This window comes from Pelobates fuscus, chromosome 4, assembly GCF_036172605.1.
Source record: "Pelobates fuscus isolate aPelFus1 chromosome 4, aPelFus1.pri, whole genome shotgun sequence".
NCBI lineage: Eukaryota > Metazoa > Chordata > Amphibia > Anura > Pelobatidae > Pelobates > Pelobates fuscus.
In genome coordinates, this window is record NC_086320.1 from 368,400,045 (window position 1) to 368,424,733 (window position 24,689).

Here is a 24,689-nt window from a genome sequence, read left to right on the forward strand (position 1 = left end):
AGAATTCATGTAAATTGGAGCCTTGATCTTCCATGGAAGGAACAGGGTCATGAGAAAAATAGCAACTTTTAGATATTGAAGGAGCACTCACATTAATTCACATAAAGTGCTTCAGCTTCATGAAATGCTTTGTGTCTGCGGTGTGTTATTTGTAATAGTTTACAAAAGTGCCGATTTCCATAGAAATCAGCATTTTTATAATTAGGGAAGAATCCCCTCCTTGGCTGTCTGATTATACTTTCTTCCGTGTCGGTTAGCTCCACAGAGTTAACTGAAGTGGCAGACATGCTAATCTAGCGCTCGCCTGCCTTTCATCCCTTCTCAACGAGCAGGACTACAAGTCATTGCAAAGCATAGGAAAGCCACAATCGCTTCTCATTGAGAAGCCTCATATTGGAGTACTCCTGGCACAGACTTTCAGAGGAGGAGGGTTTGCCAAGACTGCACTGCAGCTTTTGCAATCTGTTCGTGTTTTATATACCCCCAAACAAAACATGCAGAAAAATATGTGCATGTTTTCTATGGGGGTATATCTACTAACTTGTTTAAAAATAAATAAGTCAACAGTGTGTTCCTTTGTCATGTCATGTGTCCTTAAGGGGTTAAAGTTAACTTCTTGTGCTAGGTTCAAGTTTAGGTGTAACTGCTCGTAAGGCAATAAATATATAATTTATCATAAATATTAATATCTTTTTTTTTTTTTTGCTTTGTGAATGGTTATCTTACTTTCGACAGATCACTCAGGAACCTCCTTTTCATGGATGTGATTTGGCTTTGCTCGGGAACACTTCCCCAAAGAGTAGGAGTAGCGGTTCTCCTTAATAATGTGGTCATGCTAGCTTCTCTGCCTACACACCTACACTCTGGGTAGGTTTAGATAAGCAATGTGAGTGTCACTGGTCCCCTGCTTCTGTCACCAATACTGATCTATAAAATAACAAATCCCCTGCTTGCCTCTCATTGTGTGCATAGATGTCCCGTCACAAATGCCGCTTTAGAATCCAACTTTGCTTTTTAAGCAGAAACCTTTTATTTACGATCCTATCCACACTTTGAAAATATGCCTTGTTGATCATTGTCAACTATGTTGCAGGATATTTTCCGTTCTATTGTAAAAAAAAAAGAGAGAAAAATGTGTCTAACATTTTCCTCCCCTGGTCATTGTGGCCACTGACCATCGGGAGTTTAGAAAATCATTAGTTATTGCACAGTGAAATCCTGGAAGCCACTCATTAAATCCTAGATCCCAATAATAATAACAAAGTATTTAACCAGAAAAAGTACATTCAGATTACTCTGGTTTTAAAGTACGTCCTGAGGATGCAGGATATTTCTTGCTCATCAGTCACGGACATTGAGAGTTTGATAATTGCAAATTGCAGTGTAGTCCCAAGATGGCCAACTCTGCAATGGAAAACTGCTGAAAGTTCAGATAAATCTTTGTCATGCTGAACGTCTTTTAGTTTTGTTAGAGGAAAATATGATTACTTTGGGAATATTGTTTTAGGCGGATTCTATAAAGGGGCTTTTATTGACCTGGACACTAATCTGTAGAGTGAGTGATATATTAGCCACATTCCTCAGCCTGCAGTTGGAGCAGTATTATTGCAATGCTATCCTTTTACATGAGGTGGGCTGCTTCTGCAACTGTGTAGGTGTTTAGCCTGCTAGTAGTACAGTTGATCTGATGTTGTGTTGTTTTATGGACTCTGTGTGAAAAGGCTTTGTCCTTCACTCTAGCCAACTGACACAAGGCTGTTCATTTTGCTCGGCCTGTGACTATCTAGTGGACCTTCTACCATGAGTCTTCTATAGGCCCAATATTCAAGGCAGACACTTGGTAATTTGGTATTAATTTTCCAGTTTTTTTTATGTCTATGCATCTATTGACATTTTGGCCTCTAACAAAATGTGTGTCTTAATTAACAAATCCATTTTCTTTACTGGATGATGAGAGCCTATGAGGCCCTGCTCTTCATTGATTGCCAGTGCCTTGGCTTGTTCAACTGTTTCATTTGCTTTGTTGTTTATTGATGCTTTTCCTCTTCCTCTGTTTGGCTGTACATAGAACTGAGGAGTCTAGAGGAGAGACTAGAGAGGAAGGAGCATACATAGTTGTATTTCATCCTCCTTTGGTTGGGAGGGACTTTTGGTCATGACTAGTGGGCTCTAACTACCTAGAAAGAGATGAGTGTGTAAGGTATACATTTTTTTTTTTTTTTTTAAGAATTCTAATTAATTGAAGTACATACTTTACATTTATTGGGCCTCCGAAATTCATTATTGAAAAATATTCAATAATGTTCAACTGTAGTCAGCTACCAGGTAGGTGGGCTTGCTGAGCATTGTGGGAAGTGCAGTCTAACCACTGTGACTCCTATAATCTTTGATTTCCTCTTGGTACATTACTTGAGCTCATTTTTGCATTGGCTACTAAAGGAGGGCCATCGTTTGGATCACCGCTGCAAAGCTATATTTGACTACTAGAGGTTCTAAAAAGTGGTTTCATTCCAACACACTTTATAGGATACCCTTGTGTGTTTAATTCTGGCACCCTTAGGAGTCCAAGGCAAATTTCTAAAGTCTGGACTATAGGAAGTGCCAAAGCAACACACATTGGGAACCTTTTTGTGCAGTTACATGATTACCTTTAGGTAATGTGAGCTTGGTGGGGTTACTTTTAATATTCACACTGTTTGGAAAGACATTAGAACGGTTTCGTAATCCAGGTCCGTATTTTTTGACCAGTCAGCGAACATGCTCGTTACAGAGATTGAATAGTGGTTCATGTTAGTTTTTGGTTAGTCTAGTATTTTAAATCCTAGAATATTGGAGGGATTAGACCTGTGAGCAACTTTGTAACAGGCTACAAGTTTACAGCTTATTGCACTGTGCACAGCTTCAGAAGGGAATAAAAATCAGCATGCTAAGCCTTAATTATCAAAATGTATAAATCTCCAGACTAAGGAGTCTCCATTTTGACAGAAAGAAAGTCTCTCCCACAGAGTTGTTTAGTTAATCTTTTTGAGTTTGTAATTGAAAACTGTGATAGGGTAAATTCATCAATGTTTTCCTCCTGCTGAGAACTGGTTACGATCAGTATGCCTCTGGACTGTGTATTAATTTATCACGAATCTGAACCAACACATAATTAGCCTATTTGGCAGGTTCAGCTTGCTTCTATGGATGTGAGCTATAGGAGGGAGTCAGACAACAAAGCCTGGTACTAAAAATGTCTTGAAATTATTACGATTAAATTAAATGTAATGGGAGACCATTTCTGCTAATTAACGTTGATGAATCACCAAGAGTATATATGGTGAGGTTGATTTGAGGAGAACGTGAGATTTTAAATCTGAGGCCAGTATAGCCAAATTAGCTAACCTCTAGCGTTGCCATATATCCATCTCTGTTCCTGGTTATGAGAATCGCTCCAAATGTTTTATGGTTTGGGAAACACTAAAATGGCAGTGAGACTAGTCTGCCTATACCTGCAGGTGAATGGGTAGGTGTAGGACGTTCAGTATACAGGTGTTTAGCGTCTATTGTGGTGAATATACAGCTAGGCCTGAAGTGTGTACTATTCCATCTGCAATTTTGTGAAGTTCACTGTTGCATCTCCCCCACCCCGATCAGCTGCATCTCACTTGGATAAAATTAATTCCCACCATGACTGCTGAGAATGTAATTTTATTTTACCAGCAAACTTGTCGGTTGTTCAATAGAAAAGATGGTGATACCATGGTGTGAATTTTGAAAATGTAGATCCTTTGTGTGGATTTTCTATTTATCTCTTAGGTTTTGTGCTTTGCTGGACTTGTCACCAGTGTATGCAGAAAGTGCAAAAAACAGATTGATGACAGATCAAAGACGAAATAAAAAGGTATTTGCAAGTGATTTCCACCTGATTGCCATGAGTTTATGCATTGCAAGCCTGTCTAAACACTGGTGGAAGTAACAGATAACCAAGAAAAGCATTGTGTCTAATCCTGCATCTCAAGTGACAAGTGTGCGCGTACCTGGTGGCGTACGTGAGCGCATTGATTGGTTAAAATTATTTGTGTTGCTACCGAAGTGAACAATTTTATGGGAGATATCCTGTAACATTAAAACAAGGCACATCCTTAATTATTTATTTTAACGTTGAGCTGCGCTCTTTATTTGTTGTGTGCTTTCTGTTTAATCAGAACATTCCATTCTTCCTCCTCTTTCATGTAACTTTTTGTATTAAATTGGTGGCTTGTGTTTACTCGGGTGCATTTAATCCTGGCAGAAGGAAAGAAACGGTTTATCTGCCGTGCTGATGTTTACAATACGCCTGATTTCATAAAGCAGTACTGAATGACTTTTTAAGTGTGTTGTTAGTGTGTATTCTAAATATCGGCTCATGCTGGAGACCTTAAGGACCACTAAAGTCATCCAGACCACTTCATCCCAATGACGTGGCTGGAGCAGTGGGCATGCCATTCTAACCCTTTCATGTAAACCAATCCATGAGAAGCAATGATTGGACAAAATTGCGAAAGATAAAAAAGGCCATCTGAAGTCTTTGAAGGTGTTGTGGGTGGCGACAGCAGAGGAGTTATTTTACTTACTGTTATTTTCATGTATTTTGTAAGCAACAATTGGGGCTGGACAAAAGGGTTTGCAGTCTATAGGACTACAGTGACACAGTTTCTAATGATACAAATCCTAGAGGGTGGGAGAAAGACGGACAGTACCCCCATCTCTGGTCCATACATTTGCTAGGACTATGTGGCTACAATTTACTGCATTCCAAAGTGCCGCTGTGTCATATTTGCCTAAAATATTTACTATAAATATCTAGATGCCTGTCATAGCTTTGAGCAAAAGGTGACATTTTGAGTAAAACTTATGTTGTGCAGTTAGCTTTTTAAATATTTGTTGATGTTTGCCTATAAAAAAGTTTTACTTTCAGGTTAAAATTGTATAATCTGTGATATATTTTGAAAAGTTAACACAATTCTATACTTAAACCAGAAAGCCGTTAATAGCAAAAAATAAATACAGTTGATTGCCAAGCATAGAAAAGTTGTCTTGGATTCTTGTGGTGACTTTTCTACATATTGAGGTGTATCCTCCACTCTGGATTCAGTCTCCCTCCTTCTGCAGAAAAATATATATGATCAGACAACCTTAAAGCATGGCCCCTGAATGATCTAGCTTGTTCGCCAGGATTTAGTGTGTGTTGGGTTATGGTCTGCTGTACAAGGATATAGATTTTATGTAATCTGTATTCATGCTGACTCTTAATATTTATATATCTAATCACTGTCTTTAGAAATAAAGTTGTGAAGATACATCAGTGTTCTTTGTGATTGTTTGATGCTTCAAATTTCAGTGCCTGCAGAGTTAGATTAAGCAATGCCCTGGCTGTCAGTTTGGTAGACACACAGTTAACAGACACTCAGAACATTTTTCTGGAGCCTTTTAGTGCCTGGGGCGATCCACCTGCTAATAAAAGCCCAGAGGGGTAATATGAGGCCAAGGGGAGCAGGAAGGAGAGGCCTTTTTTTCCTTCACTGATTTGGCTCCTGATTTGCTCTTGGCAGCTGTCTGAGTCCCTGTGATCCGGGGAGCAGTGATGTGTTTGTCATTCTATCACCTGATCTTTCTTGGCTACACTTCCCTGTTTCTCTTTAAATGGAATTTGTGGCAGGTCGCCGTTGGGATGGCAGCAGCTAGTGAGTCCTACTCTAGTAGAAAGAGGTTTTCCTTTCCAGGGTCTTTCGACTGCACCCTTTTTAAAGCTGAAATGCTTTGTCACAAGTTCTTGTTGTTTGTATTGCATGTAGACAACTTGTGCATTGTTAATGTGCGTTATGAGCAACCTTAACTGACCAATTTTACTTTGGCTTGAGCTGTCATTTTGATCTTTTTAGATTTTAGATATCACTAAAATTTACTTTTCCCTGTTTTTGTGTCAACTCTGCTAAACCATTTTTTTTTTTCATTGTGTTGAAAATGTCCTTGGCAGTGGGCTCTCTGGCACGTGGCCATCAGCTCTATAGGTCTATTTCTGTTGTATTGTGTTTAGTGGGACATGTTTTGATGGGAGCTAAGGGAACCAACATGCTTGTAGAATGAAAGGTGTTTTTTTGTTTGTTTTTTTGTGAGAGAATCTTTTAATACTTTTGTCCTGTGCACCGGGTATCTTGCGCACATTACACCTCCATGGCTGTTTAGGAGATTCAGAGTAAAAGTGAGCATGTTAACACAAAATAAGTGGATATTTTATAATGCCACACCCGGTGGTTTATTACCTGATACCATAAATAGAGGGGAGATTTGTGTGCATGTATGTAAATATGTGAGATAAATGAAAAGCTGTACTAGATTGTTGCTCAGATGCAATGTGCACCCTTATTATAACATACGTTTAAATATCCGCATAGATTCCTTGGCACGTTCTGAGAATATGTGGCTGCTGCGGCTGCCCTTGACCACGGAAGAGCTTCCTGGAGCCAAATTGATTTATCTTGGAATTGCTCTTGGGTCCCCGTGTGCTGCTGCTGTCATCGCTGTGATTCCGAGCTGGGGATGGCCACTGGCCAGGACACACAGCACTGAGCCTCTGTTGTGCTGCTCACATCTGATTGGTTGTCTGTGCTGGCTGTGAGCCAGGGCTTTGATTAGGAGGGAAGTCGTGGGATACAATAACGAAAGGGATGGCTTCTGTAGCGCTCTGTGCAAACCTTCCTTTTATTTACCTATTTCTCCCGACCTGGCTGTAAACATATAAGCTGGAAGACTGCAGCTAAAAATCACTCTGAAGCAGAAAGCATGCCTGTAGTTACATCATTTCCAAAGCTTTTCTTTTGCCTTTTATCTTGTTGACAATCCTGCTTTGCAGCTCTGCCAAACAAGTGTACTTCCTGTCCTTTTGTTTTTGTGGTCCGCTTTATTTACTATAGCCTTGTTGTATTCCTGCGTGTTTCCATTCTTTGCCTAAACCCATGGTAACGTATTAGAGCAGGGATGGCTAAAATGTATTTGAACTACAGCTCCCAGATGTTTTGCCAGGCTTAAGGCAGAACTGTCATAACGGAGATTTTGTGGAATAAGATTATTATGATATAATTATATTAGAAGTACTATTGGCTCTGTACAGTTCGTGGATAAACAAGTAGCTGTAACACGGCAATGCAAACCTATTTAAAGCCTTATGCAACTAGCCAAACCTGAAATGTTACTGGTGGCTAACATTAATATCTATGGCTGTCCTGGCATAGCCAGAGCATGCTATGCAAATTAAACTAACCACCATAGTGCCGTACAAGGGGGTGTTTTCTCAACTGCTCTACTTACCACGCTAAGCCATTCAGTCGTATTTACTGAAGTGAAGAAATGGTGAATATCTCTCTTTTCATGTTAAGTTAAACCAATATAGATTTCAGGATGCTCCCCATTACAGTACAAGCCAAATATAATCCTTGGGTGTACTGCCAAACTACAAATCTAGTTTATAAACTGTGATCTATTCATTCTACTGGAGTAACGTTCTGCTTTGGGATTTTGGATGTCCAGAATACACACACGCACAGCCAGACACAAACAAACAATGTCAGACACACAAACACATATACACAATGTTAAACACACACTCTGACATATATACATTGATATACGCACACTGTCCGATGCTCAATTACACACAGTTACGCTCACACACACAGGCATAATGTACATAACAGACGAAACGGTTAGACCTACATATACACAGATTCCTAACTTCTCCCCTCCACATTAACCAGCCAAAAATGACCCTTAACTTCCACTCCCCTCTCTCAGTAGGTTTCCTCCTACAGATTCAGTGGAACCTTGCAAGATAATTTTCGCAGCAGGACAGCAAACAGTCTGGCGTGGTAACGCAGTGTGATAGCCACAGGACGCCAATATAATAAACTGCTATATCCCTGCCCCCTCCTCACACAAGCACTATGTCTGAGCCCTCCTAGGTAGCAGAGCACAATAAATGTTCTATTAAGGTTAATGCAGGGAGGAAGTGGCATTGGATCACATCCTCCATTGCAGCTGTCTGCGAGGGTGCAGTGCCCCAGGTGATAGAGCATTATTTACTACTGCTAGACAATGAGGTCTAGTTAGGGGAGATATATCTATCTCCCCAACAAGACAACTAAAAACTAGAGGTCCCTGTGCTGCCACTGTGCTGTACCGGGCCCATTACAAGGGATTGGCGGCCTTGATGTAAAGTCATATGTCCCTAAATCTGCAGGATTATTAGATACTGTATTTGTCGTTATGGAAATCTAACAGTAACCACCCCAGCCACTGCAACATCCATATCTGTAATTCTTGGTTTAAGATTTCGGCTGTCTAAACATTTATCTGCAGTTTACCTGTCCTAATGTACAGATCAAATTCTGTTCTGTAAGGTGCCACCATGTCATCTTTGCATAATATGAACTTTAAGGTGTCAGATCTACAGTCATATTTTTTTTTTCCCCCTGTTTATTTTGGACAATTTTTCTGTTTATTCTGAAGTTGAAGGAACTGTGGGTGGCTTCTAAATTAAAACCTTTTAGCACATTTTGCTGGCGACAACTTTACTAACCTTGTGATTTTTGGCACTGTAGTGCTAAGATCTCAGGATAAGCGAAGTCTCTCTAATTTTAACACACACGATTATCACATTGTCTTTATCACGTTTTAACCCTATTGGTGCGTGCAAACTATTTTATCTCACATCCTTCTAAAACTTGACACTAGCACATTTGACTTTTTTGACTGTAAATGTCACTGAAAGGGTAAAAACCATGGTTTGTCTTGTACCATCAGCCCAACAAATAATTAACTTCCCAATATTCTTTTAACAAACATTTCCTTTACGTTCTGATTTCTCTGAGCTATCCCCCAGAATGTCAGGGAATCCGTTCTGTCTGGGAGATTAGAATTCGTAACTAATTTGTGTACAACATTCAGGGCATACCACCTTTGCCATTTACCTAGCAGCTAGGGATAGTCCCGTTACTGGGATCTGCCCTTTAGACCTGGCACCCTCACTCTGATGAGGTTAATATATAGACCAGTCAGTGGAGATGCTGTGTTCTTTGCAAAAATAAACATTTGGAGTAAGTACATTCTGAATATTTCCTTTTATTTATTTTGCTTTGGCATTTTGCAGTCACAGAAAAAGTAAGTTAATTTGGATGTTGTGGCACATTGTGTATATAGCATTAAAATTAATTTATTTTTGTGTGTGTTTTTTTTTTTATATTTATTTTATAGGCTGCAGTTGTATTGTAAAAATGTCTCTCTCCAACATCTGACTATCCGGTTATATCAAACTGTTTCCAGCAATAACTAAACCGTTGCTTTCCCTCAGTACTCATTACTGGGCCAGCTATCCTGGCTTCCAGTGTAAATAAAGAAAATTGTCACAGCAGTCTTAAACAAACAAGTGTTTTTAACCAAACCGTTGACTTTGCAGGTCTTCATGTACACCTTCCAAGAACAGCATGATTCTGAGACGTACGATATAAAGCTGTAGGTTAATTAACAAGGAACAGGTGTGCTGGCTGGGCTCCATAGCTTAAAGGGACACTCAAGGCACCCACACCACTTCTGCCCATTGGAGTGGTCTGGGTGCCAACTCCCACTACCCTTAACCCTGCAGCTGTAAATATTGCAGTTTTCACAAACTGCAATAATTACATTGCAGAGTTAACTCCTCCTCTAGTGGCTGTCTAATAGACAGCCACTAGAGGGCACTTCCTGGTTTCTAGCACAGGTTTTCTGTGCTAGATCGTCGCTGGACGTCCTCACACTGTGTGAGGACCTCCAGCATCGCTCCATTCCCCATAGGAAAGCATTGAAAGCATTTTCAATGCTTTCTTATGGAGAGGTCTAATGCACATGCGCAGTACGTCTCCCCCGCCGGCGGCCACGCATGCGCGATCTGTCTCCCCTGCCGGATGAAGTCCGGCGGGGGAGGAGCATGGGCGGACCCGAAACCACCGCCGAGGGACATCGGCGGGGGTCTCAGGTAAGTCACTGAAGGGGTTTTCACCCTTTCAGCAACATGAGATGGGTGGTGTGAGGGAGAGGGTATCTGCAGTGCCAGAAAACCGGTTTGTTTAACCACTTAGTAACAAGGAAACATTGCATTCTAGTCCCTGACTAGTACATATATTGTCCCTGATATCCTGTTACTGTGTGTGTATATGTATATATATGTATGTATGTATGTATGTATGTATATATATATATATATATATATATATATATTTTATTATTATTATTATTACACACACCACCCCCACCCCCGTTCTCTAGCCATTGGCGAGTGAAAATTCATCCATGATGAGCATGCAATAACTTGCTGTGGAAAGTAACTTTTAAAACCTAGCTAGTAGCACTAGTACTAAAATGGTAACTTCTGATAGGTAAAATATGTGCAAGACATTTGTGTCTTTAAACTTTTAATTCTGAGTACTTTTGACTGATTTCATAGCATTGTTTCACAGTCTCTTTGCGGGTACATGCTTTTTACACTTACTGCTCTGACAGCTGGTCGTGGTGGTAGACAGGTAGGCAGTATTACTGCATGCTCCAACCTGATAACTGCGACTCTTGAGTAATTAGCTATTCTTACTTTTATCTTGGCAAAAGCTTGATTATATATTGAATCCTTTTTTTTTTTTTTTTTTGTGAATCAATTTTTTATTGAAATATAAACGAGATACCGCTTAGGCTCGCAGGCCCATATTGAAAATATAGTATGGGTACAGTTTTGCACATTCAGTGTTTGTCAAAGCAGAGACAGTATGAAGATTCAAGGTACACCATGTATTATTCGATTGTAACGTTGAGTATCAATCCGTGTTGCAATATCGTTTTGCGTTGACAGCTTATATACCCGTTAAGGTTGTTGGGTGCGGTACCAAGGTGGTTATACAGCGTTCCATAGATACATTTGTGTTACAAACATACTATCTTAAGTCTTCTACATTGTTTATCAATATATTGTAAGGATAGGGTGTAGTGTAGTGTGGTGGGAATTAAAAGAGTAGTGTAACGTGTAAACCAGGGTAAAAAATATAGAGTAAGGTAAAATAATACAGAATAAAATAAATTAAATGCCCCCTCATATCGTATGGTCCCTCTACTTGTGTTATTCCTTGCACCAAGAATGTTAATAATACATAATGTGTTCGGTCCAAAGAGGGCTATCCTATGTATTTCTGTGATTGGGCATCTCCCGTTCTTCATTGGGTGGTTTCCCAGTGGCTGAAATAGTCCACCAGGCCTCCGGTCTTATTCCCTGACTGGCCTGTACGATGTCAGGGTGCTCAGTTTCGAGTATGGTGAATGAGGAGGGTGTACGTTTGGATGCAGTGGTAGGGTGTGTAGGGTGGGTAAATAGAGTCTTCCATTGGGTGTCATGTTATTTTGCTATATATTGTTTAGGGATGTTCCTATTGTCTTGGTTGGCAGTTAGTTTACCGAGTTTCGTCTCCTCGATGTTGCTAGTTGAGCCTACTTCAGGGTCCAAGGTATCTGTCCCTCTCCTGTATTGTAATGTCAGACTTGGTGTAATAAGTTAATTAGTTACGTTTTCGTCAAGTTTTCATCAGTTTCTAATCGTGTTAAGGTCGCTTAGGAGGTCTCCTTGCGTCCACCCATGTCCGTGCGTTTAATGAGGTTTGGGTGCCCTGTCCATGGTGCATGGTGAGCCTGTACCCTGTTCCCTGTGTCTTATGATCGACGCAGGAGCAGGAAATGGTCTCTGTTTACATCTAGTGGTATGTGCACGAGTCTCTCCACGCATGTCTTATCGTCGTCCTCATATGTGTTGTTCCCATGTCCGAGGTAGTAGTGCTGTAGTCGGTGTGTCGGGTGCTGTTCATTTGTCCGTCAGCGTGAGAGAGTTGTTATAGGTCGTAGCGGAAGGTGGGGGGGTGATAGGAGGGTTGCCCCATCTTCCGACCTCCCCCCTCCTCAGTGGGCCCCCTCTATGTTCTCGCCCGAAAGGCGAACCACGGCGCCCAAGTCTCTGTGTATTTTGTCCCTCTCCCCGCCAGGTCTGATGTATTGAATCTTTACTGAAATCTAACATAAGTTGAGACAGAAACCAAATCTGTTCCATCTCCTTTGTGACACTTTGTTGTCATTTCTTCTTGTCTCCCTCACGGTCTTCAGATGTTGTCTCCCGTTTGCTTTTAATGTCTCTGTTAATTTTTTTTTTTTTTTTTTATCTCCATTCCCCCTCGCTCCACCCCCCCCCCCCCCTCCCCCCTTGGGACTTGTCTCTGTGTTTGCTCCATCTCATCTTACTCTCAAAAACTGAGAGACACAGAGCCATGCTGCAGAAACAGACAGACAGACAGAGACACAGATAAACAAATGTAAAATAAAAAATAAGGCAGAGATGAGAAACTAGACAGTTTTTATTCTCCAACGTTAAATTTTAATGAATGTATTTTTCTTGCCTATTTTCTCTCTAAGTGCATTTCCATTTCATGAGGTGTCACTGTACCAATAGCTTGCATTCTTACTGATGTAGAGAATGCGATGAGTCACACAGTCCCCAAAGTATTTTACTAAAATGTCACCAAAGTTGACTATAAAGTGCACTTTTTTTCCCCTCTATACTTTTTTTTTAATCCTACAAATACTACCACGTTCTCTTTAAGACCTAATGAGGTTTTGAAAACCTTAAAAGAACACAATAGGAAGGGAGTGACCCAATTTTTTATTTGCCTGCTCTAGATGTTGCATAAAAAAGGAAAAAAAGTAATTAAAAAAATACCTTCTCTTACCTTACTGGGTAACTTTACTCACCTTCTCTTACCTTACTGGGTAACTTTACTCCCTCTCTCTTACCTTACTGGGTAACTTTACTCCCTCTCTCTTACCTTACTGGGTAACTTTACTCGCCTTCTCTTACCTTACTGGGTAACTTTACTCGCCTTCTCTTACCTTACTGGGTAACTTTACTCGCCTTCTCTTACCTTACTGGGTAACTTTACTAGCCTACTCTTACCTTACTGGGTAACTTTACTCGCCTTCTCTTACCTTACTGGGTAACTTTACTCGCCTTCTCTTACCTTACTGGGTAACTTTACTCGCCTTCTCTTACCTTACTGGGTAACTTTACTCGCCTTCTCTTACCTTACTGGGTAACTTTACTCGCCTTCTCTTACCTTACTGGGTAACTTTACTCGCCTTCTCTTACCTTACTGGGTAACTTTACTCGCCTTCTCTTACCTTACTGGGTAACTTTACTCGCCTTCTCTTACCTTACTGGGTAACTTTACTCGCCTTCTCTTACCTTACTGGGTAACTTTACTCGCCTACTCTTACCTTACTGGGTAACTTTACTCGCCTTCTCTTACCTTACTGGGTAACTTTACTAGCCTACTCTTACCTTACTGGGTAACTTTACTCGCCTTCTCTTACCTTACTGGGTAACTTTACTCGCCTTCTCTTACCTTACTGGGTAACTTTACTCCCCCTCTCTTACCTTACTGGGTAGCTTTACTCGCCTTCTCTTACCTTACTGGGTAACTTTACTCGCCTTCTCTTACCTTACTGGGTAACTTTACTCGCCTTCTCTTACCTTACTGGGTAACTTTACTCGCCTTCTCTTACCTTACTGGGTAACTTTACTCGCCTTCTCTTACCTTACTGGGTAACTTTACTCGCCTTCTCTTACCTTACTGGGTAACTTTACTCGCCTTCTCTTACCTTACTGGGTAACTTTACTCGCCTTCTCTTACCTTACTGGGTAACTTTACTCGCCTTCTCTTACCTTACTGGGTAACTTTACTCGCCTTCTCTTACCTTACTGGGTAACTTTACTCGCCTTCTCTTACCTTACTGGGTAACTTTACTCCCCCTCTCTTACCTTACTGGGTAGCTTTACTCGCCTTCTCTTACCTTACTGGGTAACTTTACTCGCCTTCTCTTACCTTACTGGGTAACTTTACTCGCCTTCTCTTACCTTACTGGGTAACTTTACTTACCTTCTCTTACCTTACTGGGTTATTATTTTTGCTTTTTGCTGCAGACATTTTTTTTTTAATTTTTTTTTATTTAAGTGAATGAAGTAAAACGAGACCTAAATTCCTGTGACCTAAAAGGGTCAACAGAGATGCCAAAACCAGAATACAACTGATTGTAGATAATTGAGCAATGAAGCTTGTACAGCATGGAAAAACCTGTTTTATTGTAACCCCAAGCACTGAAATTAAACTCACTGCGTCTGCCATGATTCTAGAACATTGCACTTTGTTATATGCATTCTAAATAATATATATATATATCTTAATTCTGTAAGATTTTTAGTTCATCCCCCCCATACTGTTGGCATAAATGACATTTGTGTTAGTCAGGTCAGACTCCATTGTGTGCTCCTAGTGCCATAATGTCTAGTCATTGTGAGTTCCGCACAAAGTATTGTCTTGTGTTTGTAGCTGCTTTGTCATTGCTGTGTGATTTTATGATGTTTAAACTGCTAAACCAGATGATAACTTTATCCTAGATATTAAAATAAATTATGTGAAATGTATCTTTTATTCCATATGTAGGGAGGAAATTCAGTTAAATCTCTAGTAAAGCCATCAATATCACAAGCCTGCTAGTGACAGTGACAAACTGCTTTTGACAGCTTGATGAAGTTTCAGATGAGAGAGCAGAAATACTGAACTTAGACGATGAATTTGTCCCTAATTGAACACCACGCTAAAATGCTGATTAGTGGCACTGAGCTTCAAAATATTAAATGCCATTTTTATGTGAATAATCATCATATTATTCATTCTTTTTCCCTTAAGTATGCCGCCTCAATTTTATTTAATTATTTGGGAAATCAGCCCTTTTCCCCCTCCTTGAATCTTTTTCTACTAAATGAATGAATATGATTTTTATTTTTTTATTTTAAATGATCATTCTTAACGGATATGGTGGACAATAAATAAATGTGTTTTTAGATTATTAAGAACACAATGTGCTAACCTGACTAACCATCCCAGTAGTTTATTAGCAAAATCTTCTCTGTGTGCTAAAACAAGGGATGTCTGAATCGTAACAGAAAGGCACTAGTGTCTAAGGGCTTACTTTTTATTTTATTTTTTTAAAATTATTATAAATGGTATATAATAATGTTAAAAGAAGTAAGTGGGGACGTGCATAGTCTTCCTAAAAGAGAGTGCCGCATCTTTACTTGAGTGCTCTCTTCACCACACAGCCTGAGCAGACTTATTTGCACCTGAACACCATGGAAAATGTATCCCATGAACCTCTTGACAAACTTATCCCGTAGCATTTTGGAGCTCAGCAGTGATTATTGTAATCAAAGACAAAAATTTAATGCGTTGCAGAGAAACTGATATCGTGATATTGTGGGGAAGTGTCCTGACATTATTTACAAAGTGTTTATTCCTGGTTATTTCAATTTCACCATGACCTCTGTAGTGTGGCAGGTTAGGAAGTGAGATGGTGGAATCCTGTGACCGTGCCAGTTTGAAAGCCACAGAGCGTTGTGGCACGGAAATGCGCTGCATGACTGTATGTTTTATTGTAATAAAAAAAGTGTCTAACCTAGAACGAAAAGCAGAAGCACCGTCCGATAGCACAAAATGAGTTCTTGGGTTACAGCTTACAGAATCTGTCATTCTTTACTGTGATTTTATAAAGCATTATTCTCTATTAAAAGTGACTATCTCGCAATCCTGGAAAGGTTGTTGCTCACATTGAAAGAATCGGAGTGTGAGTAGACCTTCAATGTAAAGAAACCATTTATAAACATTGTCTTATGTGATCCAGGAGCTGCCAGGAGCTGGTTTAGGCTCATAACATAGTGATTCGTGGCCCAGTGTCAACACAAGCCGACTCTCCCTCAGTCTCCGTAAATAAGCAAACCTTGAGTAGCCCAAGGAAGTAAGAACAGGAATAAAGCAGCCAGCACTGCTAATTTATAGTAAGGCTTTAAATCCCCCCTGGATTAGCCTCCAGTGCTTCCTTTCAACTAGTCATACAGGGAGAGTGGGTGTGTGCCTTTTATATTCCTTGCCTTATTAGAAATGCCAATAACTCTATGTGCAGTCTTACACGCAGAAATCTGCACATCCAGACTCATTCCACCATGACCACTTCAGAAAGCAGAAGTGGTAATCGTGGTTGGAGTAACACTTTAAGATTTTACTGATCTAACCATAGAGAGAAAGCAGGATCTTGGCTGTTCTAACCATAGAGAGAAAGCAGGATCTTAGCTGTTCTAAACATAGAGAGAAAGCAGGATCGAACCATAGAGAGAAAGCAGGATCTTGGCTGTTCTAACCATATAGAGAAAGGAGGATCTCGGCTGTTCTAACCATCGGGAGAAACCAGGATCTCGGCTGTTCTAACCACAGAGAGAAAGCAGGATATTTTCACCTCTTGTCTCTTATATTCTATTTAATTACTTGCTGTCAAATATCTCCTTTTTATAAAAAAGCACTGCAGAAAAAGTTGGTGCTTAAAGGGACACTCCAGGCACCCAGACCACTTCTGCTCATTGGCCAACTCCCACTACCCTTAACCCTGCAAGTGTAATTATTGCAGTTTTTTTAATAAACTGCAATAATTACATTGCAGGGTTAAGTCCTCCCGTAGTGGCTGTCTACTAGACAACCACTAGAGGGAACTTCCTGGTCCTTAGCACAGATTATCTGTGCTAGAGCGTCGCTGGACGTCCTCACGCTGTGTGAGGACCTCCAGCGTCGCTCTATTCCCCATAGGGAAGCATTGAAATTCATTTTCAATGCTTTCCTATGGGGTGTGCTAATGCGCATGCGCGGCATTATCGCGCATGCGCATTAGGTCTCCTCGGCCGATGGGCGGGTTCAGTCTCGCCCACCAGCCGACGTAGGCAGAAGGTGGAGTGGCGGGGGAGGAGCAGGCAGCGACGTGGGACATGTCGCTGCCTGAGGTAAGTGACTGAAGGGGTTTTCACCCCTTCAGTAACCGGGGATTGGGGGGTGGGAGGGAGAGGGACCCTCCAGTGCCAGGAAAACTGATAGTTTTCCTGGAACTGGAGTTTCTATTTAAAAGAGAGCACGTAGCTGTTCTAACCAGAGAAAGCAAGGTGTAAACTCTTAAAGCCACAGACAGAATGCTGGATGTTCGCTCCACAGACCATAAAGCGTAAGCAGGAAGTTTGCAGTTATGTTGATGGTAATTTGCACAAAGAATGTCATGCATTTATAGTCCACTTTATTTTTATTTGCAGAGCAAAATCTCCACAACACAATGCCACCTGTAAAAGTGTAAGCACCCAAACTGCATCTGATGAACCAACCATCAAATTCTGGGATGAGCCTGGTCAAGTTGGCCTGCCAGATGACATCAATGTCCAAGCCTTATTTGAGTCAACAGGTAGGATTACATCTGACTGGCAGTTTGATAAAGGGGTTAATAAATGTCTGTGGTAAGTAGGACCAAAACTGATGTGTTGGTGGCTAAACTACATTTCTCATGTAATCATGTAATCAGTCCAGTTTTCCGATATGTTTGTATCTAAATATTGAATTGTGGAGAGGAGACAATAGAATTCCTAAAGTTTGGGCAAACATTGTGCAACTGGAAACATTCTCTTGTGAAGTATTTTCAAACTTAATTTTGGCCGAAAATGTTTTTTTCCCTGGTTATTTCTTCACCGTTACCCACACCGACGTATTCTCTCAAGTATGGAATTGTTGAGAATACTAAGGGAATTAAAATGTTTAAGTCAAAATAGCTGCAAAATATGTCTGCCATAAAAAATAAATTCACTCTGAATCTCTGAAACACTTTTTTTGTAAATACACTATAAAGTCTCTCTTAACATTTAGAAAAGGGGGGCAAAAAAATGAAACCTTAATTCTGCAGATGTCAAATCCAGTAGATCTCACCACTGATTTACACCCAGTTATCTAATCAGTGATAAAAGGTATACAGAGCGTTTTCTATGGATGATCTCTGGACTGAATGTTTGTTTTACATGTTGCTATCATAGCAAGGTTTATAAATATGAAGGATAGCTTGATTGGCCCTAATCAACAGCACACCTCCAGTCGCTACTAAATCCGAAGAATGGTGTTGTAAGTCCATATCTCCCAATATTTCAAATGGACAAAGAGACTTTAGTTACAGAGGTGTGGGTAGGTGGATGGACAAGGGTGGGACTGTTCTGAGAAATTATTGGTGACTTACTAATCACTGTACACTAGTGGCTTGGGGCCAGTTGCCTGCTTGCTCATCTTGTCATCCTCTCCTGGTAGCACATATTTGAACGTTTTTGAAAATGGTGAACTACAGCCTTATTTATTACGTATTAATTGTGATGTAAATGGAGGGGATTGTTCCCCTATGCAAATGTGATTGTTACAGTTGACTAAGGTGATCTGTCTTTCTGCTGTTCTTTAATACAAGTTTTGTGTTTACCCATCAAGTGCAGACTTAACTTACTAACTCAACCTCTCATTAAGGTCACTGCTGGGCACATCACCGCTGTGCGGAATGGTCTCCAGACGTGTGCCACACCGAAGATCAAAGACTGGTCAATGTGGACAAAGCGGTTGTCTCAGGGAGCACAGAAGTGAGTCACAGTCACATTTTCTTTTAGGTTTTTTTCCCCCTCTCTCTCCTTTATTTATTTACTGTTAATTGGTAATTAATTTGTATAATGACTAAAACTGAGAAATATCACTGGAATTTTGCTAGTATTACATTTTAATGAAATTTCCAAACCCCTAAAGCTCCTTTATGGAGCTCTTCATTTTAAGATCCAGTGAATCATGCAGCTTTAAAACTGTAGAGAATGTGTTTAATTTATTTCTCCCTAGTAGTAGTAGTGCACTTGCGTCACTAACGGTTAGTGAGTGATTTCCTGCAAACATGAGATCTGTGTATTATTAAAATATTGCAGAGCATTGTCCATATTTACCATATAGAGTTTATTGAATTAGCATATTGTGATAAACCAGGAACTACTCAGGCACAATGCAACAGAGATGACATTCTTTTATTAAGGATGGCCTGGGAAAGAACCCTTGTTGGGTGTGAGGTTACCCAAAGGACTTAACCATGTAAAAACCTGTCTCAAAATGAATTTCTAGCTCATAATATTCATTGAGTGATGGATCACCGCGACAAATCGTGGTGAAAAGGTCAGAATACCTCGTCATAATCTAATTAGTAGATGTTCACTGGGGCCTCCTGCCGCATGCCACTTTGTCGTTTCCCCTCATGGATTACATTTCATTTAATATTTCTCATGCCGGAAAGGCATGCGGAGAAGGTGTTACTGGGAATGCTAGGTGATCTGTCATCGTTCAGCCGTATGACTTTTCTTTGTGCCGTCATCGTATTATTTCCCCTCAAAACATGAGGCCCTGCATTAAATAAAGGTTCTTATGGTGAGGCTGCAAAATTGCAATGGCTGTCTTGCAAGCACTGCAAGCTGTCAGTATGTAGGGCCGGTGCAGTGTACTTCAGTGCTTTGAGTTAAATTTACAGTGACCGTTGGCTCTGTGCTATTTAGTGCATTTGTCACATTGAATACTGCCCTGCAATGGTGTGTGTTTGTGTGTGTGTAAATGAATAAGTGTTTTAACATAAGCAATACACTGAGATGATAGGTCAGTGATGGCGAACATATTTGAGCCTGAGTGCCCAAACCGCAACACAAACAAATACTTTTTACTCCGTGCCAACACAGCAATTAAACCTGAATGCTGAGATTTAAGTTTAGAAAAAACAATTCATACAGTTGTCTGAACGAGGAGTGTAGAGTGTGCGGGGGCGTGTAGAGTGTGCGGGGCGTGTAGAGGGAACACTGTGTGCGTGTAGTTGATTAAAACATATATATTTTTTATTTATATCACCCCCCTCCCCCCCCCCCCCCCCCCCTTTCTTACCTTTGCCTCGGTAGGGAGGATATCGATTGTGAAGCCCTGGTGGTCCGGTGGAGAATCGCTGTCTGTTCTAGTGGGGAGTGAATTCTAGCCTGCAGCTCCTTGGCTAGAGTAGACCCGGCAGAGCTGCAAGTTAGAGCTCCCAGGTGTCCTCTCCCTCCCCTGCTTGCAATGTGCCTGCGGATCTGTGAGGGGGATCTGTGATCTCCGGTCCGTGAAGGCACCCAGCAGGGCCGGTGCTTGGATAGCACCGGCCCTGCAGGAGAGCGCATCGGCTCTCGGGGGGTGACCTATGGCTGCGTGCCCACAGAGAGGGCTAGGCGTGCAAGCTGTGGTACGCTGTAATAGGGGTTTGCTTGGTGCTGTTGTGTACTGTCTTCTAGGCTCGTTTTTCTGCACCCAGTCCTTTAGGTGCACAAGTAGTCCAGGATTTAGACATTTCTAAATTATTTTCCCGTGGAAATTCTAATAAAACATTCACTATTGGTGAGGATTGGGTGGGGCCGTTCTAAACAGTTTGCATTCTTAAAAAAAAATATATATATTTTTACACAAGGACTGTCCCAATTATCAAACTAAATATTTGGAACCTTACTGGATAAGCTTACATTGATTAGAACCCTGTTTGTACAAGTATCCCATGTAGTTTATTTTCAGGATTCATATAGCTGTATGTTCTACTTCTCTTTTGGTTGGACAGTATACCACCAGCTGCCTGGCAATACCTTCCTTGTACTGCAGAGGCAGAGTGAAAGGAAATCGGGGGCAGAGAACAAATTTGTTTTTATTTTTTTTATTTTTATTTTTTGCTCAAGTTCAGGAGTTTTAGCGGATTACTGAAAACTTTTTTTTATGGAGGCTCACAATTATGAATCAATTACAAAAGAAGATTCTGTAAAACCACACACTATTTTACACTTATTAACACAAAGAAATCAATGTGGAGAGAAAGATTGGAATTTTAGACATGTATTTTTTTTGTTTGTTTTTACTTTACAACTGCCTATATCCTGTCCATGATTGTAGTGAATCTAGCATGAACGTGGATTGAAATACAAAGTGCTAATGCAAATAGATGTGTGTTTACAAAGGGGCGACAAATTGGGGGAATATCTAACAAGTAGAAGTGGAGTCCGTCACATCATATCATGGCATCATTTATTAGCAATCTAGCATGATGGATCAGTTCCCCTCGGTAAAGGTCAAGGATGCACGGTGCTCGCTCATGTGCAAGATGTAAAGGTTAAAGCAGGAGAGTGCAAGGTAAATCTACAAGCCAAACATTCACATAACATTTATTTTTTTCTTTGTTGGCCTATTAAGTGCACTCAAATTGGCAATTAATTCAGCTAGTCTTCTGTGAAATGTCATCCAAACCCAGGCACTGAGGGCAATTTCGCAATCACTCCTGTCTTCTTCATTTAACTTTTGAATTGGTGCGCAGACAGCCTATTGTATAATCCCATTGTACCCTGCTTTCTTGCATAGACAATTCTAGCTGCATGATTTAGGCCGTTCAGGAGAGCTGGATGTTCTAGGCATACTCTCTCTCTCTTTTTTTTTTTTTTATATTTCTGCCCGGAAAATGGACTCCAGTAAAATAATTATGGCAGTACTCTTTCTTGTAGTTGGTGGACATACTCCATTTGTAATATATTGGTATCTATCCGATCTCTTGAAAAAAGTAGCTAGCCCTTGTTTGGGTTCTGGTGCACTCATACTGAAGAATGAAGGCAAAGCAACCGGAAGATCTCCATGTTGGAAATCATTATTATTTTATTATTATTATTATTATTTTTTTTTTGTGGCGAACTGGAAGACGTACTACTACTCTGGGTTAAGTTACTCAGTGTGGAGATGCATTCACTTTTTTTATCTAGAGACTGGAAGAAGTAGTGATATAGTGAGCTTGCATGTGTAGATGCTTAGTGATAAATGGCGCTCGAGTCACCACTGCGTCAGATACTCGGAAATCTCCCCTACTTGCTGTCTGGATACACAGCTTGGAATACAGAAATGCCTTAGTTTTCCTTGAGATTACTTGCCAATGACCAGATAAGCTCCCCTGCTTTAACACGAGGAAGAAACCTATTTTGTGAAATAATACATATTCTATTTATTTAACCAGAGTAATCTACACCGACCTCCCATAATCTAGAGGTAATAACCAGAGGTTTTTGTTTTTTTTTGTCACACCCTGGAGTCACATCCTCTATAAAGCTCCCTTCCTAACCTGGTAGAACCAAACAGAAAAGGCTTGCTTTGCCTTACATGTCATGGGTAACCGATAAGCCTACAGCAATAAATGTGTGGTTATTTTATTCATTTAGATTTATTTATAGTTAAAGGAACAGTACGTTTCATCCACTTCTCTACTCATACGTAGCCTTGATTGGTCCTTCCACAAAATGTGACTCCCTTTAAACAACACCATGAACTCTACCTTATCACTGCACGCTAATGGTGTCTACCTTATTAAGGAAAGATTGTGTAGTTTGAGTTAAGTAGATATTTCACTTAGTCCCTGGTCCATTAAACTGCAAACATTACTCTATTACGTGCTGAACCCATGTTGGGCAAGTTAATGTCTAAAATGGCATTTTCTTTTTCTCTTTAGTGCTTTACATACACACACATTGGGCTCACACACGGCACAAAGAAAAACTGCTAATTAGTTTAACGTGCTCGGAAAGTGAATGTGAAATTAAAAAGCAGATGGCAAAGAATTATTATGTCTCCACTTAATACCGGGTGAGCACATTACGCGTAATTGTAAAAATGTCATCACACTTTGTAAACATGAAAGCAAAGTGAGTTTGCTGGGCCGCACATCTGTTTTGGGACATTGTTAAATGGTTAGAAAAATCAACGCTGATCCGAGCTAAGCATATTAATCTGGGGAATCTAATTAGCTTAACAGTTATGGCTCCTCGCGGATACGTGGCTCACACATCATAAAAAGTAAAGCTGGCAAGGTTTTGGGAGGTGAGCTTGGACATCGCACAATTTTTTTTCCCCTTGATCTTTCTTTGCATTTTAATGTTAGAAGTTTGTTTTATAAGAGCAATCAACTTTTTTTTCATACATGGAATTTCTTACAATTTGTATTTAAAGAAAGAGTGCCCTAACTCCTTCATTAGCTGCTCTGATGTCTTCTCATATAAAGGTAAAAACAACCATACTGTTTTAACCCCTTAAGGACACATGACATGTGTGACATGTCATGATTCCATTTTATTCCAGAAGTTTGGTCCTTAAGGGGTTAAAGAGGATCGGTCATAGACAAGTAGTCCAAATATTCAAAAGGGAATGTGTAACCTCTGGAGGGGGCGGGGGGAGATAATCCAGCTGGGCTCTGGTAGGTTTCCTCATCTTTTATATGGAACATGTGTGATGTTTGCCAACAGATAGAGGGTGTTCCGTGGGGACAAAGACATTAACAATATCCTAGTAATCTCTCAATGTCTGTCAAGGGGATGAAAATGTTAGACTTCAACCTGGTAACTCGACTCAACTGCACGTGTTTTACGGAGGATGTTGCAAGATTCTGCATCTTTGTTAGTTTTTTGGTTTCTGCTGAATTCAAAAAGCCCAAATTAATCTGATTACAATTAAATCTTAACTTGCAGTTCTTTATAGAGCTGATTAATATTTATGACTTTAGTTTAGTCTTCATTATTTAGTGGTGCACATTTTATGGCTGCTTTTAATCTCCAATTTCTTGTCTCTGTAATGTCATCAGCTGTTATCTTGGCAGTTAATTATTCAGGTTTCTTGTCTGGAAATGTTTTTTGCTCAGGTTAGTGGACATTCAAAAAAATGTCTGTATCGAGAGCGAGTGTCTACAACGGAGAATCTATCTGTTCCTATAAAGATGTGTCAAACCCATGAGTCCGAACATCTAATGGGTATCGCAAGGAATTAAACAGTGCTCAATAGTGTATCAAGAAAGGAAGTAGCTGTATTATCAATTCATGAAATACATTTTCTACTTTCGGCTTCCTTTAAACCAGATGTTCGCAATATGCATAGTTATGTGTTCCCCTTCATTAATGTGAAAAGATTTTTCAAGTAAAATATATACATGAAGTCCTATTGTAATCCCTTTGTCTTTTGCACAAAAGTTGAACTTGATCACTTGCCTTTATTGTCGTTTATTGTTGTTTATTATGTCGGTGTTAATACATTGCTGCTACTGAGGGATCTTTGGTGTGCTGTATTCAGCTGCCCCTGGAGCGGCATGGGCATGCTTTGTCACTCACCCTTACAGTACTAGTATATAATGTATAGCTCTGACGAATACCCAGTGTATATGTATAATCTAGCTTTGTAAATAAGGATCCCTGGTAGACTGTTCATTAACTGCTGTAATGAATCTGTGTTCAATAATGTATACGTGCACAAGGCAAATATGCCATCCTATTCTGAGCCTGTCTTGTATCACCTCTGGTTGGAAATTGGGAAACTGGGATATGGTTGTTTTATGTTTTTGTGGTGTTGGGATGTGATTTACCTTTGCAGTATCAGTATACGGTTAATGTTGTCTGTGCAGTTTTGGGTTGGATAACATTTTGCCCATGTCTAGTGATCCTAAAAGGAATGATAAAACCTACAGAATCCCCGTTGTAAGTGTCGCCAATCCTGGCATCATTGTCTTGTTGTGGGGATTTGTATATGTGCATATTTTGTCTACTTAAATCTGCATCTCTTAACTCAAATGTCCCGAACCATCTCTGTATCTCAAACCACAATAGAGATACAGCCCAAAGC

The 24,689-nt window shown here is 40.2% G+C and overlaps 1 protein-coding gene across 12 annotated transcripts in view; it reads left to right on the forward strand.

Annotated features, from left to right (window-relative positions):
* The window catches only part of KMT2C (lysine methyltransferase 2C), a 162,588-nt gene that overhangs the window by 61,294 nt on the left and 76,605 nt on the right, over positions 1-24,689 (forward strand). For all 12 annotated transcript variants that reach the window (XM_063452686.1, XM_063452688.1, XM_063452693.1 and 9 more), the window contains exons 5-6: positions 17,255-17,400; positions 18,492-18,601. In XM_063452686.1, the coding sequence (XP_063308756.1) occupies positions 17,255-17,400; positions 18,492-18,601 (256 nt within the window). The remainder of the gene's footprint in view (positions 1-17,254; positions 17,401-18,491; positions 18,602-24,689) is intronic.